Genomic DNA, 18,226 nt, shown 5'->3' on the forward strand with positions numbered 1-18,226 from the left:
GACGGCATCCTTCGAGCGCCTCTACACCGGACCCTCCATGCGTCCTGCACGAAAACTTCCAGTTAAGGGCTCCCTTTGTCTAAAAAAGTGCTTTATGTGTGTCTCGAGTGGGTGAAAGTGTTTGCTCTAACTCATGATGATATGGAGATGTGGTGTTCGTTTGCGCAAAGTCCTGCGCCGGATGCGTCCGAAGAACCGCGTGAATCCTGGAAAAATCTCTTCGTATCCTGTGGCACCAGAGCGAATCAAACTGATTCAAGTTCTTCAAGGCTAAATAAACTGTGCCTTGATCACCTAAAGTCACTCATGTCGAAGGCGTCCTCACTTCCAGCTCCACACAGCTGCTCTGAAAGCCACAGGCATTCCGGTCAATGACAAACGCCCGTTCGTGAGTGATGGAGCGCGGGTCCAATCAGCGGCCGCGGGGGGCGGGGCCTGCGAACCCTGAAGGACGCTCCATGTGACTGCTGTTTTACTAGGAGCTCATCATCATTACAAAGTGCTTCTAGAAAAGATTTGATCACAGTCATGCACTTATTTTTTTTAGCTGACTAAGTCAGCTCTTCCGTACACTACATTTCAAAAGTTTGGGGTCAGTACATTTTTATTCTTTCTTTTTTTGAAATAAAAGTGTTAAATTGTTAAGAAGTGATAGCAAAGATTTATATTTTGAATAAATGCTGTTCTTTTTAACTTTTTATTCATCAAAGAATCCTGAAACAATGTATAGCAGTTTCCAAAAAAAATATTTGGCAGCACAACTGTTTCCAGCACTGATAATTCTAATAATATATCAGCATATTAGAATGATTTCTGAAGGATCATATGACACTGAAGACTGGAGTAATGATGCTGAAAATTCAGCTTTGCATCACAAGAATAAATTATATTTTAAAGGATATTAAAATAGAAACCATTATTGTAATAACATTTAGTAAGATTATTGTTTTTTTTCTGTATTTTTGATCAAATAAATGCAGCCTTGATGAGCATAAGACACTTCTTTAAAAAAACATTACAAGTCTTACTGATCCCAAACTTTTGACCGGTAGTTGAATGTCAAATACACACATACATTAGTGCTACTTACCTTAAAAACATACTAAAATCAAAAAGTCCTAAAGAATTTGCCATTTGTGAAATCTGTGAAAAAGCAGAAAACTGAAGGATTTTGAAGAAATAAAAACAAATTACGACAAAATGAAGAAGAAACATTTCAGGTTGCGATCTATTTCTAAATGTCAATGAGTCTCACTGATTATGTGAAATTATCATGTGAAATTCATCCTTAATAATGATATTCAGGCATTATGAAGACATTAAAACACCCAAACATGTTACGCAGAAAACAACCAGTGAAAAAAAAACCCATAAGAGTGGACTAAATAACAATGGTCTCAAGTGTTCAAACCATCATAAATTAATTATATCAATCATAATCACATCAGACAGAGTTAGTTGCTTTAAAATAGCCATCCTTTCTGTTGGTTGCTTCCCCCTTAAAACTACAGTAGCTTTGTTTTTTAACACTGTACTAAGCATCCTTGTTGTTTTATAACCAAAGATCTAGTAAAGAAGCTTTCATTTGCTTCCCTGGTGTCTAATCCCACCAGAGATATTGAACAACTATTGCAGCTGTGCCAAACAGCCCTGCTGTTCCCTTCAGGTTAGCAGTGGATATGTGATCTAATGCTGCAGGTGAGGCAGCATCAATAATCCATTTGTCTGACATGGTGTTTGTTCATTAATGGTGCTGATTATAGGAGATCTGAGAGTAGCTCTCATGCTCTTTAAAAACCGCACATCAACTCTCAGCCTCAGGATGGCATCAAAATTTGAACACAAAGCACTTACACTGGATTAAACTTCCAGGATGTTTAATTCCTTGGCTGTCACGAGTAGCTAATAATAGAATAATGTTTATAATCCATATACTTAGTTGTCGGCATACACATTTATTAGCCCTCACATATATACACACAGATGCAGACAATTAGAGATGGAACATTAAGCATAAATATTTCAAACAGAAGCACCTTCAGTTTGAATCACACAAGACGATGACGCAACCATCAATGAGCTGCTTTTACAACTGCTAACATGTTTTCTGTGGAAAATCCTCACTGGCAATGTTTAGGAAATTGATCCTGTCTGGCTCTACAGTCACTTTTTAAATCACTTTTTATACTAAATCCAATTTAGGAAAAAGTCACTAGCAAACATTACATAATTCATAAAAATATCAAACGTTCTTTAATAGGGTAACACTTTAGTTTAGGGACCAATTCCCACTATTAACTAGTTGCTTATTACCAAGCATATTACTAGCACTTATAACGCACATATTAATGCCTTATTCTGCATGACCTTATTCTAGATCCCTTAATCCAACCTCATATCTATACTTAACAACTACCTTACTAACTATTACTAAGCAGCAAATTAGGAGTAAATTGAGGCAAAAGTTGTAGTTAATAGTAATTATTGGACCTTAAAATAAAGTGTGACCTTTAATGGTTTTGATCAATAACAACTTTTAGCTGTTCTTGTGTTGCAATAATGAGATTTATTTTTATGTTTCATTACAGGTTCTTCAGATCAGTGTTTTAGTTTATGGGTTCCTTAAATCACATTTAAAAAACATACACACACACACACACACACACACACACGTTGTAAAACCCTTTTGGTCCACTTAATTATATTCAAAAATGAATATATTCTATCGTTTGAAAGTTTGGGGTCAATAAGATTTTTTAAAATGTTTTTGGAAGTCGTCTCTTCTGCTCATAGAGGCTGCATTTATTTGATTAAAAACACAGTAAAACACAGTCATGTTGTTTTATACTTAAATATCTTTTGAAATGTATTTTATTTCTCTGATCAAAGCTGTATTTTCAGCATCATTACTCCAGTCTTCAGCGTCACATGATCTTCAGAAATCATTCTAATATGCTGATTTACTGCTCAAGAAACATTTCTGATTATTATCACTGCTGAAAACAGTTGTGCTGCTGAATATTTTTGTGGAAACCGTGATACATTTTGTTTTTCGTGATTCCTTGATGAATAGAAAGATCTGATCACTATCCATAGTTTTTAAGATTCTTCTTTGAGGGTGTAGACTCCATGACGAACAGATGACAGGAAACATTCACTTTCTATCCATAATTCATCAGAGAGAGTGAGTTAAACCAAAAGAACCGTCTTTTCTGATGCTCGTCCAGCCCAGATCATGAGTGGAGATCATCTCCAATATCCACCGACATTTCAATTATGCATGAACATAAACGTGATGGATTATGTGGATCTCATTTAATGCCCAGCAATAGTTTGTTTGATTGTCCATCAGAAAACCAAACTGCATGCTGATTGATGTTTTGATCGTAAAGCGATGCCAGGGGATGTTGCGCTCTTTTGCTTAGCATCGACCGTAAACTAATTTTGTAGAGTCACAGGAATATGTAATAAAACTGCAGTATTTGTGACTGGCACAGATCCACATGCACAGCATCTGACTTAAAACATCCATTAAGAGCCATTTATAGAAGCTTAACAAGTTTGCCTGAATCACAGCTGATGTAGCTGAATCTTAAATGAATTTACAGTTAGGCTTCTAGATATCAGTGTAAAACAAGTTATGATTGCAGTGTTTGCTAAGGCACTGTCTCATAGACACTTAGGAAGAGTTCTTTTGATTTGGGCCTTTAAACACCCTAGCAACCACCTTGAAAAAAAACATCGTGACCACAAAGTAACATCAGAACAGTGTTATTATAGTTAACTAAAACTAAAAACATACATGCTGTTACTTGAAAAAATAAACGTTAACTAAAAGAAAATAGGCAAGTAAACATCCCAGCAACACCTGAACTAAATTTCACTGGTTGTAGAGATACTAAGATAAGTACTTGAAAAGTAGTGATGTGTCGAAAATCACTCCAAGTCTCCTCACATGATCTTGTACGTTTGACGACAGAGGACCTAAATGGGTAACCAGGCCAGGTAAGACAAGATGTGCTATATTTCCGAAAAATAAGGCTCAGGGGAAGCATGTACAATGAAAATAACAAGGGTCCTAAAATTGATCCTTGGGGGACACCACACTGTAATTGAGCTTACCATACATGTACTTTCTTGTTGAAGTGAAAATTGATCAAATTAAATTGTTTAAATTTTTTTATCATTTAAAAATATTTTTATTTATAAGTTACATTATTTATATTTATTCTATTAACTTCTATAAACCTATCTGACATTATCGCACTGTACATTTACTGTTAAATTGAAAATGTATATAACTTAATTTTTAAATATTTTAATTTATAATATTTAAAAAATTTATTATAATTTATATAATGTATATTTATACTATTAACTTCTATAAACTTAATGTTGACATTATCTTACCATACATGTACTTTGTTAAATTTAAAATGTATATAATTTATTTAATTTTTATAAAATATTTTATCATTTATTTTGGATTTTTGATTATAATTTTTTTTATATATATATAAATCATCTCCGAAATAAATAAGGTTATTTTGACTTGAGAAAATGTACATACTATGCATGCTACACATGCTGCATACTGCAAAAATCAGTATGTTAGTATGGCATTGTGAACATACCCTTTAACATTCATCACAGGGGTCTGACTGATCTTAATGGAGGCTGTATTTTCTTCTGCTTCCTCTGAAAGTCCACAATCAGATCTTTAATCTTGTCAATTTACATTCTAGTCATCATAAAACTACACGAGACCGAGGAAAAGCTCTCATCTCTTTTATAGAGTCAGGAGATACACATGAATTGAACTGAGAGGTTATGATGAAGTGCAGGTGGAAGCGAGAGAACAACGTCAAATTGAATCACATGGCAATCTGAGTCCATATAGTCTGCTGAGTGGACAAACTCTGATCATTAAACAACTTCCCACACTTATGAGTACCGACCATAATTATATTACACAAAAGTTAGATCAAGAAACGACAGACGCAAACTTCCTGTTAAGAAACTCCAAACACGCATCATGATGAACCTCTCAGTGACTTACATTCTGCTTAATTAAGCTAGCTAAAAAGATAGTAGACAAAAGCAAACCTTTAAACTTTTAATCACTTTATAAAGATGGGTTTGGAAGCATTTGGTCAAAACATTTGGACCTATTATTGAATTATTTTGTGCTTAACTGAATTATAATTACTACAGCATAACCTTAACCCTCACAAACATGTTTTGATAGATTATTTGACCCATTTATTAAGCATTTAAAGAAGTTTTGCTGTATTTTTGTATTTTCAGACATGTGAATGCTGACATTATGTATACATACATACATGCACTGTCTTGAATTGAATCGAAAAATTGATCTTGAATTCAAAATTTATATAATGTATTTAATATTTTTTTAAAGGTTTTATTAATTATTTTTAAATAATTGTTAAACATTTTTCTATATAATTTATATAATTTAAATGTATACTATGAACTTCTATACGCCTAATTTTGACATCCCCTTATTGAGCATGTCCTGCTAAACTGAAAATGTATATAATTTAGTAATTTTAACATTTTATTCATTTTTTAATCATTTTAATAATTTTTCTTTATAGATTATATTTATATTATTAACATCTATAAACCTCTATAAACCTAATTTTGACATTCTCTTACATACATGTACTGTCTTGTTAAATTGAAAATGCATATCATTTATTTAATAATTTTGAATGTTTCTATTTGAAAAGTAATTTAAAATATTTTAACATACATTTTTAGAATTTAAATCTTAACCAAAAATTACACATATGTAAAATAAAATGAACCCTAACCCTAAATATTAAGATACAACATGTCCTAAAATACTACTGTATACTAAAGGTTACTAAATACTTGAAATACTAAAAATTATTTCACAGCATTTTTGTGCCACCTGCTGGTGAGAATGAATCACTACATCTTCAATTCTTCAAAATGTACAAGTTCTACTGTAAAACACAAACTACACCAAACAGAGGAACCAACAGTTGTCCTCAGAATGAACTTTCTCTAAAATTCATGGATCTCTAAACACCTTTAAATGCCTTAAATGACAAATGTGCTCATTAGCCGCATTGCAGAGGGATTGTGAAACATTTTAAGACTGAGGTGCAGCTTTCAGTTTCACTTTTAGTAATAATGAACTGTGAAATAAGAATAATGTATTTACTGTAGGTTGGATCGGTTTTCTGTGTAATAGAAAACATATGTAATGGGTTAACAAATCCATTAATATAAAGGTTTTAATAGCTTTTTTAACTTGTTTTCAATTCACTGAAATAGTTTAGCAGTGACACATTTATAGGAGTACAAAAATGTGCTTGTTACTGTATGTGTAACAGATAATGTTGCTGACTTTCTCTCCAGTGTTGCAGAGGGTACTCAAACTCTTTCTGATGCGTCTAACAGTCAGCATGGCATCTGCTGTGTTTTGGGGTTCATTCCTGCTGAATCTGTTCTTGCACACAAGATGATTTACTGAAGTTCAGCAACTATCAGATTCATGCTACAAACCCATGAAGGACCACAGACCATCATTCATAAAGTATGGGAATATTTCTCATTTGTACATGTTTTATTTGCAACCTTTACATGCTACTTACAAATGTACTGTATTATGGCAATTTTGGGACAAGTACGCTGTCAATATCTTGCATTTTAGTACATATACCATGGTAATACATTGTTTTTGGACATTTACCATAGTAACACCATGTTACTTGGGCAGGCACTTAATTTTTTTTTTTACATGTACCATGGTGTTTTTTGCATGTGCCATTATAGTAGTACCTTGGAGCCATATATATCTATTCTATATAAATATGGTAATTTCACTGCCAAAAAAAAAAAAAAAGTATGAATATTTAAACATTCTTATATGAGGATACATTTACTTGAGAATCAAAATTACCTGATTCTTGGTTTCTGACAAAAGTATCAAAATTAAGTTAATTTCTGCTTAAAAAAATAAATAAAATCTGGCAGAGAGGTATGAAAAATAATCTTGTTTTCCCTTTGAATTAAATTTATCTTACCACACTGGCAATTTTTTTCCTTCTTGTTTTTTTTGCATAGATTTTTCAGAAAAGACGACGTAATATCTTAAGTCATTTTGCTTCTCAAGTAAATATATCCTGATTTAAGAATGCTTAGATATTTGTACTGGACAACAAGACAAAAATACTTGCAGTTCATTCAATGTAATTGTATATATCAGCACTGAAAAAAAAAAAAAGGAATAATTAAATATTTATTTATTTATGCGTGTGTGTGTGTATATATATATACACACACACAAACACACACACACACAGCAGAGATCAAAATTAGAGAACAACCTACAATTTCCTAAATTTCGAGGTCAACGCTTAGTCCTATTTGAAGTTATCCTAAAAAAAGAGTAAAGTACGTTTTTTAAGCATATTTCATAATTTAACTGAATTCTGAAGCACAGTATAAAAAACTTAAATGAAATATTTGAAAAAGAACTCTGATCAAAATGAAAGAACACTTACAGATACCTCTAAGTTATGGGTGTTAATCACGCAACTGGTGTTCATTTCCTTAATTATATGACAAACCCTATTTAACTTGAACAGGAACAGGATTCCTGCAATTTTCACTGAGATGACGGGCCGCTCTAAGGTGACTGAAAGCCTGCGACAGCAGATTGTCCAGATGAAGGCCAATAGCAGCGATAGCAAGAGAAGCTGGTCGTTCCAAATCTGTGATTTCTTGAATCTTTACAATGAGACTAACTCATTCAAGTCCTCCAAAAAGGCTGGTCATCCACGTGAGACAAATGCACGAGAGGACAGGATAATGCAGAGACTCTCAATGGGGAATCGGTTCAGCACTGCAGCTGGAATTGCTCAACAGTTCAGCTCTGAACAGGATCTGGATCTGTCTCGGCACGTTTAAGAGAAGTCGGACTGAAAGCACAATCTGCAGAGATCAGGCCTCTCATCAGCAGAGAGAATCAAAAGGCTGGACTCATCTTTGCTGAGGAGCATGTTGTGTGGAGAGAAGAGAACTGGTACAGAGATCAAAATTAGAGAACAACCTACAATTTCCTCAATTTTGAGATCACTGCTGCTTAGTCCTATTTGAAGCTATCCTAACAGGAGCAGAAGGGCCGTTTTTAAGCATATTTCATCAATTAATTGTATTCTGAAGCACAGTATAAAAAACCTAAATTAGATATTTGAAAAAGAACACTGATCAAAATTAGAGAACACTTACAGATACCTCCAAGTTATGGTTGTTAATTTGGCACCTGGTGTTAATTTCCTTAATTATATAACAAACCCTATTTAACTTTGCAGCATTCCTGCAATTTTCACTGAGATGACGGGCCGCTCTAAGGTGACTGAAAGCCTGCGACAGCAGATTGTCCAGATGAAGGCCAATAGCAGCGATAGCAAGAGAAGCTGGTCGTTCCAAATCTGTGATTTCTTGAATCTTTACAATGAGACTAACTCATTCAAGTCCTCCAAAAAGGCTGGTCATCCACGTGAGACAAATGCACGAGAGGACAGGATAATGCAGAGACTCTCAATGGGGAATCGGTTCAGCACTGCAGCTGGAATTGCTCAACAGTTCAGCTCTGAACAGGATCTGGATCTGTCTCGGCACGTTTAAGAGAAGTCGGACTGAAAGCGCACGCTACAGAGATCAGGCCTCTCATCAGCAGAGAGAATCAAAAGGCTGGACTCATCTTTGCTGAGGAGCATGTTGTGTGGAGAGAAGAGAACTGGTACAAAGTTCACTTTAGTGACGAGAGCAAGTTTCATTTATTTGGTTCTGATGGGAAACATTATGTTTGGCGTCAAACTGGGGAAAGACTGAAGCCTGAGTGTGTAAAGAAGTCAGTGAAGTGTGGAGGAGGAAGTGTGGTGGTTTGAGGGATGTTTGGGCCTCTTTTACAGCTACATGGCAGGACAATGCAAATATTCATCAGAACTTGCTTCAGCAACATGCAGTTCCTTCCCTGCAAGCATCTCCCGATCAGCCTGCAGTTTTCATGCAGGACAATCCTCCCGTCACACTACAAAACGGGTAAAGCAGTTCCTTGAAGCTGAAAACTTAATAATGAAATGGCCGGAGAAATGGTCTCATTTGTCTCATTTTCCAATACAAATATCTTCACATTCTTAAATCAAGATACATTTACTTGAGAATCAAAATGACAAGATTAAGTCTTGTTTTCTAAACAACAAAACTGGTTGTCAACGGGGTAAGAAAAGTGAATGATTTTTTGACATTTATTTTCTTGCCTTAAGGATAAACTCACCCAATTTTCATCTAATTTTCATTCTCAAGTAAATTTATTAAATAAGAACTCATTTCTTTTCAGTACCCAGGTACCTTCACCTTTTACATGAAGGGTAAGATGCAGGGAATTTAGGAAGATAATGAGATGTAATGAGGTGTTAAATCTGAAAGGCACTAACGGTATTTTAACCTGATGTTTACAGTGTGTCTTCTGCTGTTATTTACTGAACTGATACGATACCGGTTCTGTAACATGCATGTTTTAGGACATACCCCTGGCCTCATGAATATGTAAACGTCTCTGATCTCCCTGCCTCCTGGGACTGGCGCAACATTGATGGCAGAAACTATGTGAGCGTCACACGCAATCAACACATCCCACAGTACTGCGGCTCCTGCTGAGCCCATGGGCTCCACCAGCGCACTCGCAGGTCAGACTCAGGACACTACAGTAGAGTAAAGTGTAATAGAGTACAGAAAATTCAGCTCAAACGCATGGATTTTTCTGTCTTAAATTCAGATCGCATCAACATCAATAGGAAAGGGGCGTGGCCTTCTGCTTACCTGTCAGTGCAGAATGTGATTGACTGTGGCGGGGCGGGCTCATGCTACGGTGGAGATCACATGGGCTTATATGCTTATGCACATGAGCGGGGCATTCCTGACGAGACCTGCAATAATTATCAGGCCCGAAATCAAAGTAAGACACCAAACTCTGCAATGACATGAGATGCTGTGAAAATGTATGGAAGCCCATTTCCGCTTTGGCATTAAAAAAAAGTTAAAAAGGTCATTCCATTATGGACTTTTTATATCTCATCATTTTGACTTTTTCCTCACAAATGAAAGAAAAAAGGTTGAGATAAAGTGCGAGATAAACGTGCATTTCTAAGAAAATAGTCAGAAACAAGATATAAACTCGTAATTCTGAGAAAAAAGTCAGAATTACAAGATATGAAGTTAGAATTCTAAGAAAAAATTGTGAAATACAAATTTGCAATTCTGAGAATGTGAGATACTGTATAAACTCGAGAAAAAGTAAGAATTGTGAGATAAAAATTCGCAGTTACCTTTTATTTTTTATTATGTGGCAGAAACAAAAAAATGTCATTGCAATATTTAAATTCAGAATTACAAGATGTAAAGATGTAAATCAGAATTGCGAGAATAAAAGTCAGAATTGTGACACTTGCCTTAATTTATCTTGTAGCAGAAACAGGCTTCCATAAAAATGTCATATGAGTTGCATTTAAAAGGCTTTTTTTTTAATCATTTCAACACGCAAATGTCATATAAATTTACAAATTAAAACTTTTGTCCAAGTAACAATAACTGCACGAATCATGCAATAATTACTCTTGCATATTATGCACATTGTAACAGTGAAGTAGAAGTACATTGCGAGTTGTGGCAGATTTAAATATATGTCTTATTTTTCTTCTCTAACTATTATTATTTTTTTGGGTTGCAGAATGTGACTCCTTTAATCAGTGTGGCACATGCTCGTTCTTCGGCTCCTGCTCGATAATTAAAAACTACACCGTGTGGAAAGTTGGAGATTATAGGCGTCTCAGGACGAGACCGAACGAAGGCTGAGATTTACAAAAATGGGCCAATCAGGCAGGTTCTTCAGCCCATATTTTGAGTTAGATATAAATTTAAATAGTAAGCCACAACTCTCCTACTGTTGGGCCTCAATGGCAGCAAAATCAATATGATGCAAATGATAAAAGTACTTGGCTATAGTTCATGAACAGTTTTTACAGCAGGGTTATTATAGTCAACTAAAAAGAAAAAAGGTTGAGATAAAGTGCGAGATAAACGTGCATTTCTAAGAAAATAGTCAGAAACAAGATATAAACTCGTAATTCTGAGAAAAAAGTCAGAATTACAAGATATGAAGTTAGAATTCTAAGAAAAAATTGTGAAATACAAATTTGCAATTCTGAGAATGTGAGATACTGTATAAACTCGAGAAAAAGTAAGAATTGTGAGATAAAAATTCGCAGTTACCTTTTATTTTTTATTATGTGGCAGAAACAAAAAAATGTCATTGCAATATTTAAATTCAGAATTACAAGATGTAAAGATGTAAATCAGAATTGCGAGAATAAAAGTCAGAATTGTGACAATTGCCTTAATTTATCTTGTAGCAGAAACAGGCTTCCATAAAAATGTCATATGAGTTGTATTTAAAAGGCTTTTTTAAAAATAATTTCAACACGCAAATGTCATATAAATTTACAAATTAAAACTTTTGTCCAAATAACAATAACTGTACTAATCATGCAATAATTACTCTTGCATATTATGCACATTGTAACAGTGAAGTAGAAGTACATTGCGAGTTGTGGCGGATTTAAATATATGTCTTATTTTTCTTCTCTAACTATTATTATTTTTTTGGGTTGCAGAATGTGACTCCTTTAATCAGTGTGGCACATGCTCGTTCTTCGGCTCCTGCTCGATAATTAAGAACTACACCGTGTGGAAAGTTGGAGATTATAGACGTCTCAGGACGAGACCGAACGAAGGCTGAGATTTACAAAAATGGGCCAATCAGGCAGGTTCTTCAGCCCATATTTTGAGTTAGATATAAATTTAAAAAGTAAGCCACAACTCTCCTACTGTTGGGCCTCAATGGCAGCAAAATCAATATGATGCAAATGATAAAAGTACTTGGCTATAGTTCATGAACAATTTTTACAGCAGGGTTATTATAGTCAACTAAAACCATAAAAACAGTTACCTGACAAAAAATAAAAAAATAAAATAAAAAACATTACATCACCGAATCACATCATCTCAGTGGCAGGATGGGGCATCACAGAGGACGGGACCGAATACTGGATCATCAGAAACTCCTGGGGCGAGTTCTGGGTTAGTAGTGACAGCGTCCTTTGGGCTTTGGTCTGATCTCTGCTTAGTTTTACCTCTATCATATGAGGCCTATAGATTTAAGAAAAAAGTCTAATCAATTAAACACATTAAAGAAATAATTTATCTCAATTTTAAATTACTCACCCATTTGGTGGCTTTCAACTTTCCTCTGTCACTTTCCAAAACCTTCACTCTCTCTTCTCCTCTCTGGTGGAATTGCTTATACAGCTCTATCGTAAGTCACTTTGGATAAAAGCAACCGCTAAATGCATAAACGTAAATGGATCATATAAAGTAAGGCGAAATTCTGAAAACTGTGCTGGTTTCTCCTTTTCATGCTATTACAAAACCTTTTCTTGAACACGCAGTAAGTGTGTTAGAAGGGAAAGGAAACTGGTACAATCTCGCCATCGAGCACTACTGTGCATACGGAGACCCGATCGTTAGATAGATCAGGAGGAGCCATCTGGAGCAGTTCCTCTCATAGAATTAGGATTGACTCAATCTTGGAATTGACCTGGGATCAGACCTCACCGAGCAACATAGACACTATTTAAAATGGCTAAGAAATATAATTCTTCTGGTGTTCTGGGTGTAAATAATTGTTGTCATATCAAACATGGGAGATGTGTTACATTACAATTTTTGTAGTAGAGTAGGAATGGAAATGAGTGATAGTACACAATTACGTGATACTTGATCATTTTATTAAAAATCACCATGTAAAATTTGCCAAACACTTTCGGAGTTTTAAAGGTTGGAAACTTTCATTTAATATTGAAATATTGCACATCACAAATCAGAACTCTCCCTATAATTGCACTTTACTATATTTGTTTTTGTTCTAAACAGAACACTAAATCAAAATGAAACCTCTATTCTAAAAACAATTCTGTACTTTTAGCCGTGTAGCAATTGAATAGTTTTTTCTCGCTCGTTTTGTCTATTGCAGTCACTGAATGAATCTCTCTAATCTGTTAAAAAATCTTGTCATTATTTTCCTTAAAGGGATATTTTACCCAAAAATGTCATGATTTAATCACCCTCAAGTTGTTTTCTTCTGTTGAACACAAAAGAAGATGTTTTGAAGAATTTTGGTAAACAAACAGTTGACGGTAGCCATTGACTTCCATTGTATTTTTTTTTCATAATGGCTTTGCAATATACAGATCATAAAGCATGTAAATACATGAATGCGTGTTTGTGTTATTAAATGCCAAACACTTTCGGAGTTTTAAAGGTTGGAAACTTTCATTTAATATTGAAATATTGCACATCACAAATCAGAACTCTCCCTATAATTGCACTTTACTATATTTGTTTTTGTTCTAAACAGAACACTAAATCAAAATGAAACCTCTATTCTAAAAACAATTCTGTACTTTTAGCCGTGTAGCAATTGAATAGTTTTTTCTCTCTCGTTTTGTCTATTGCAGTCACTGAATGAATCTCTCTAATCTGTTAAAAAATCTTGTCATTATTTTCCTTAAAGGGATATTTTACCCAAAAATGTCATGATTTAATCACCCTCAAGTTGTTTTCTTCTGTTGAACACAAAAGAAGATGTTTTGAAGAATTTTGGTCAACAAACAGTTGACGGTAGCCATTGACTTCCATTGTATTTTTTTTTTTTCATAATGGCTTTGCAATGTACAGATCATAAAGCATGTAAATACATGAATGCGTGTTTGTGTTATTAAATGCCAGACTTACAGTGCAACAGCACTTTGGGTCTAAGCTCCATCTCTCTATTCATCAGGCACTTGGTGAGAAGGTTGAAGACTCCTGCTGTATAATGTCAAGAGAGAAAAAATATAGTAAAATAAATGTAAACATTCTACATCAGGGTTGTATTTGTTGTTTGCCTTTAATTTATGTGGACTTTATTTTAAAGTCATTGTGTCTAGACAAGATGATTCCCACTGCTGTATTACAGTAATGACAATTTAATAAGAATGGAGAATAATTATAATTCAAACAATAATACAAATTTTGAAGCGCTAATATATAAACACAAAGCACCTGAAAGCATTACAGTCATGAAAATTTGTGAAGGAAAAATATACCTAATTATCACGCAATTAAAGGTGGGGTAAGTGATTTCTGGTAGCCAGTGTTGATATTTCAAATCACCAAAACAAACAAGCCCCTACTCCAAAAGGGTCTCGTGCCTATTTTGATAGCTCCGCCCCACACATACATACCCAACCCAGGCAACGATTATGACACACAAGCTTATTCAAGCAAAAGCCAGCATATATTAGTTCTGTGAAACAAAGCAAAACCAAGAAACTGTCCGATCGCAGGCCTTCCCGCTCCTTGAGTTCTCTCCAGCACTGGAAAGCTGATCCGATATTTACACGGGTCCTACTTGCCTTATCGTAAGCCTTCTTTTGTTCCACAGATGGTCTCCTCTTTTGTTTTTTATCCGCCATCTCTATCTTTCTGTGGTCGCTTGGCTAGGCTAATGTCCGTCCTGTGCACTGAACCTCTCTCCTCCACATCATAGACACACCCCTTACTGCTGATTGGCTACAAGTTTGTTTTGGTACTGGCCAACTCAGTTTTCTAAAGCGTTTTTGAAAAAATACATGCCCCATCTTTAACATCTAGTTTTCATCATGTACTATATATATATTAGTCTATAGCTAACATAAGTCTGACATGGTAACTATGGCAACCGCTGGAGTAGTTTGCGCTATGATTATATATAGAAGTTAGATAAACAAAACATTTAGTAATGTCATTATTACTTTATTATGCATCAACATAATAAATTAATAAAAACTTGCTTAAAGTTGAATTTACTAACAAATAAAAAAAAAGGAAGAAAAAACCCGACAGAAATTCCTTTAAGGTAATTTATACATGGCATATACGTGATGCCTGCCTGGTGCCCGTTTGCTTTCTCTCTCGTCTGGGCTTAGCAACAGCACTAGCAGACACTGCATTGGTCAGAACTGACTGAAGGAAGCCCTGCAGTTCGTTACATCTCCTGTCAGTCAAACAGAACACGAACCAAGACATGGTTCCCGGCTACAGGAGAAAACAAGGGCACTGGGCTGGATAATTACCCAGGCGTGAGGATGCTGAGAGGCGCAGCCCTCTTCTGTCTCTCTCCGCGGCTCAACTCTGGATGCCATTGGATCGCTTTTATTAAAATGCATCATTTGATCTCTGTGCACCTGAATGCGTTTTCTTTAATTTGATTTCAAATGGCGTAAATCTAGATTAGAATGAGGATGCCAAACATCTCTCGTCTGCTCTGCAGAATCCGATTAAATGACATAAGCGAGTTGAATTGATAGATTAGAGGCATTATAACTGCGTTTATTGTTTTTAAGATCATAAATCCTCTATCAAATATTTGTGCATCATTTACCTAGCTTGCAAATCCGATTCGTCTTACAAGCATCGATCCAGGTAAGAATCATTTTTCAAAATCGTTCATATTCATACGCATAATGCAAGGTTGCATACTAGCTACCTGTGTTTGTGATACAGTATGCAGTATGCATTGTGTTTTGCAAAACTGCATCTCTGCTACGTGCGTTGCGCAGCAACCAATCAATGATGCCATTGATGTGTTCAGAAGTGTTACATTGTTTGGCATGATGAAACCATGGCAAATTGCTCTATGAGATGCAAAAAGACAGTATTAACAGTGATTGCAAGAGGCTTAATGAGGCATCGTTGTTGCAGTGATGCATTGCAGTGCATCATGTATTAAAACACCATCCATCCATACTTAAATGACTTGCATTCTAAGCATGCTTCAGTGACAGCACAGTGAAACCCATGTGGGGTTGGTTGGGACTGTACATATTGTACCTAATGTAGGTTATTAAGCAATGTACAGTACAGCAGTCTGCCTACACACTCCAATTCTGCATTGCAGCTTGATTGATGACACACCAAAACACACTCCCACTCTGCAAATGTAGGGCAATGCGTGCAAGAGTTTGCTTTGGCTTTCATGTATGAATAGAATTATTTCTTTATATGAAATATGCAATAGCAAAACTAGGATAAAATCAATTAATAAGCTGTTATTCCCAGTAATATGCAGTGTATTCATAGTGTACGTCAAAGCTGACTTTAATACACTAGGAACAGCAAAAGAAAAGTAAAGTAAAATAATGGTTCAAATGGGGACTGAACAGCTTGATCACTGCAACAAGAGGTCCTGGTAAAAATGCAAATCACTTCTTAGATTTTTTTTTTTTCATTACATAATTTGATATATTATTAAAAGGTAGAGTTAATCAGTGTGCTGTGTTTGTTAATAAAAGAAATGGGTTTTTGCTTTAAAGAAACTTAAAATTTGCTGAAAATGTACTCAGCTTTAGATCATTAAATATGTAGATGAGTTTGTTTCTTCTATCCATAAAATTGCTTTCTTCAGTGAAAAAGTCATCACATCTGAATCAGGAGAGAAATCTGCACAAATCAAGCACAGTTTACAAGCAAAAACAGCTCTAAACAAATATGTGGGTGAATTTTGATGTGAGACGACAACAGGAGATTGACTTTTTCACTGGTTTGGTGGTGTGGATTACTTGTGGATTATTGTGATGTTTATATCAGCTGTTTGGACTCTCATTCTGACGGCACCCATTCACTGCAGAGCATCCATTGGTGAGCAAGTGATGAAATGCTACATTTCTCCAAATCTGATGAAGGTACAAACTCATCTACATCTTGGACGGCCTGAGGATAAGAAAATGTTAAAAATGAATGTGAATAGCAACTTAGATCATTTGGAAAAAGTTGATTAGAAACATTTGACACTTCTGAAAATCTAGAGACGTGTGAGACTGCTGGGGTCTTTTTCCTACATCTGAGAAGTAGGAGACTTCTCCATTTCTCTCCATTTAATCTCATTGATGTCTAGAAGAAACAGAAGGCATTATTTTTGTAATGTTCTTTCCTATGGGCTTCAATATTACAAGTGTCTTTGTGCATGCAAGCTCTCTGAACCTTTCTCTGCAGCGTAGTTTGCATTTTTCATGGTGTCTATGTGAAAGCCCTGCTGACAGCAGCTGTCATACTGTCGCTCGCAGGAACGGCCATGCAGCGCTTCTTTTGTGCAGCTCCACACAAAGAGCAGAGGGAGTTTGACAATATATCCACTGTAATGAAATTACACCGCATTAGTGCAACAGGTGCTAAAACGATGTTAGGAAGATTTAAACTGGGTGAAAGTTATTCAGCAGCAGAACAGCATGGACTGGTTTCCTCCTGATCCTGGACTAAATGCACAAACTTTAACGGAGAACATCTGTGGTAATGGATTGAGCTGTGATTGGTGAATGGTCCCTTCAGTTTTGAAGAGAAAATGGGTGATCGTTTTACTTCTGAGTAAAACAAGAAATTCCGTGAGAAAAAATAATTTGTAGATGCATTGATTTATGGGGATCAATTGAACAAATGACTCCTAAACAAGGACTTCTATATGAAAATATTTGTTGAAAATATGCAAGGAATTTGTTATTTAAAGAGTTATTTAATATATTAAAGTTAAATAAGTTTATGCTTAAAACCAGAAAAAAAAGAAATTTTCTAATGAGGTTAGAAAAAAAAACGTCTCTAGGTTACGTATGTAACCATGGTTCCCAGAGGGAACGAGACGCTGCGTCGAAGTCGCTTTGGGAACGCCCATGCGTGACCGCGTTCTGAAGCACGTGTCAAATCAGTCCAATGGAGTAGCGAGACGTCACGAGCGGGGTGACGTAAGTACCAGAAAGTATAAAAGTGCTTCCGGCAGAGCGCAAACCAGCTTCGATGAAGTAGCGCCTGGAGGGATGCAGGGAGTATGGCAAAGAGACGCTGCGTCTCGTTCCCTCGGGGAACCATGGTTACATATGTAACCTAGAGGCGTTCCCCTTCAGGAACTCGAGCTGTGTCGAAGTCGCTTTGGGAATGAGAATACCCACTGCGCCATACTACCAAGTCCCTGCCTGTGTGTGTATCTTGTGAGCACATCATGAAGAGAGAACTTGGGAACCTGGGGTACATGCCAGGTCTA

At 35.6% G+C, this 18,226-nt stretch overlaps 2 protein-coding genes across 3 annotated transcripts in view; both read left to right on the top strand.

Annotated features, from left to right (window-relative positions):
- The first annotated feature begins 6,458 nt into the window (after positions 1-6,458).
- Positions 6,459-12,263, top strand: LOC107596272 (cathepsin Z). Its single transcript, XM_071582414.1, is given in 7 exon segments — positions 6,459-6,589; positions 9,585-9,723; positions 9,725-9,749; positions 9,839-10,018; positions 10,790-10,909; positions 11,733-11,852; positions 12,098-12,263. Coding segments are annotated over 7 exon segments (852 nt in total). The 3' UTR covers positions 12,235-12,263.
- Positions 12,264-15,124: 2,861 nt separating this feature from the next.
- Positions 15,125-18,226, top strand: part of abhd8a (abhydrolase domain containing 8a) — a 22,580-nt gene continuing 19,478 nt past the window's right edge. Inside the window, exon 1 of one of the 2 annotated variants that reach the window (XM_016286920.1) lies at positions 15,125-15,621. The gene's annotated coding sequence lies outside the window, so the exon portion shown is untranslated. Of the gene's footprint in view, positions 15,622-17,423; positions 17,485-18,226 lie in introns of those variants that run through there. The other variant, XM_016286921.1, reaches the window with a different exon arrangement.

The sequence above is a fragment of the Sinocyclocheilus grahami genome, unplaced genomic scaffold (assembly GCF_001515645.1).
Source record: "Sinocyclocheilus grahami isolate Dianchi unplaced genomic scaffold, SAMN03320097.WGS_v1.1 scaffold216.1, whole genome shotgun sequence".
Taxonomy (NCBI): domain Eukaryota; kingdom Metazoa; phylum Chordata; class Actinopteri; order Cypriniformes; family Cyprinidae; genus Sinocyclocheilus; species Sinocyclocheilus grahami.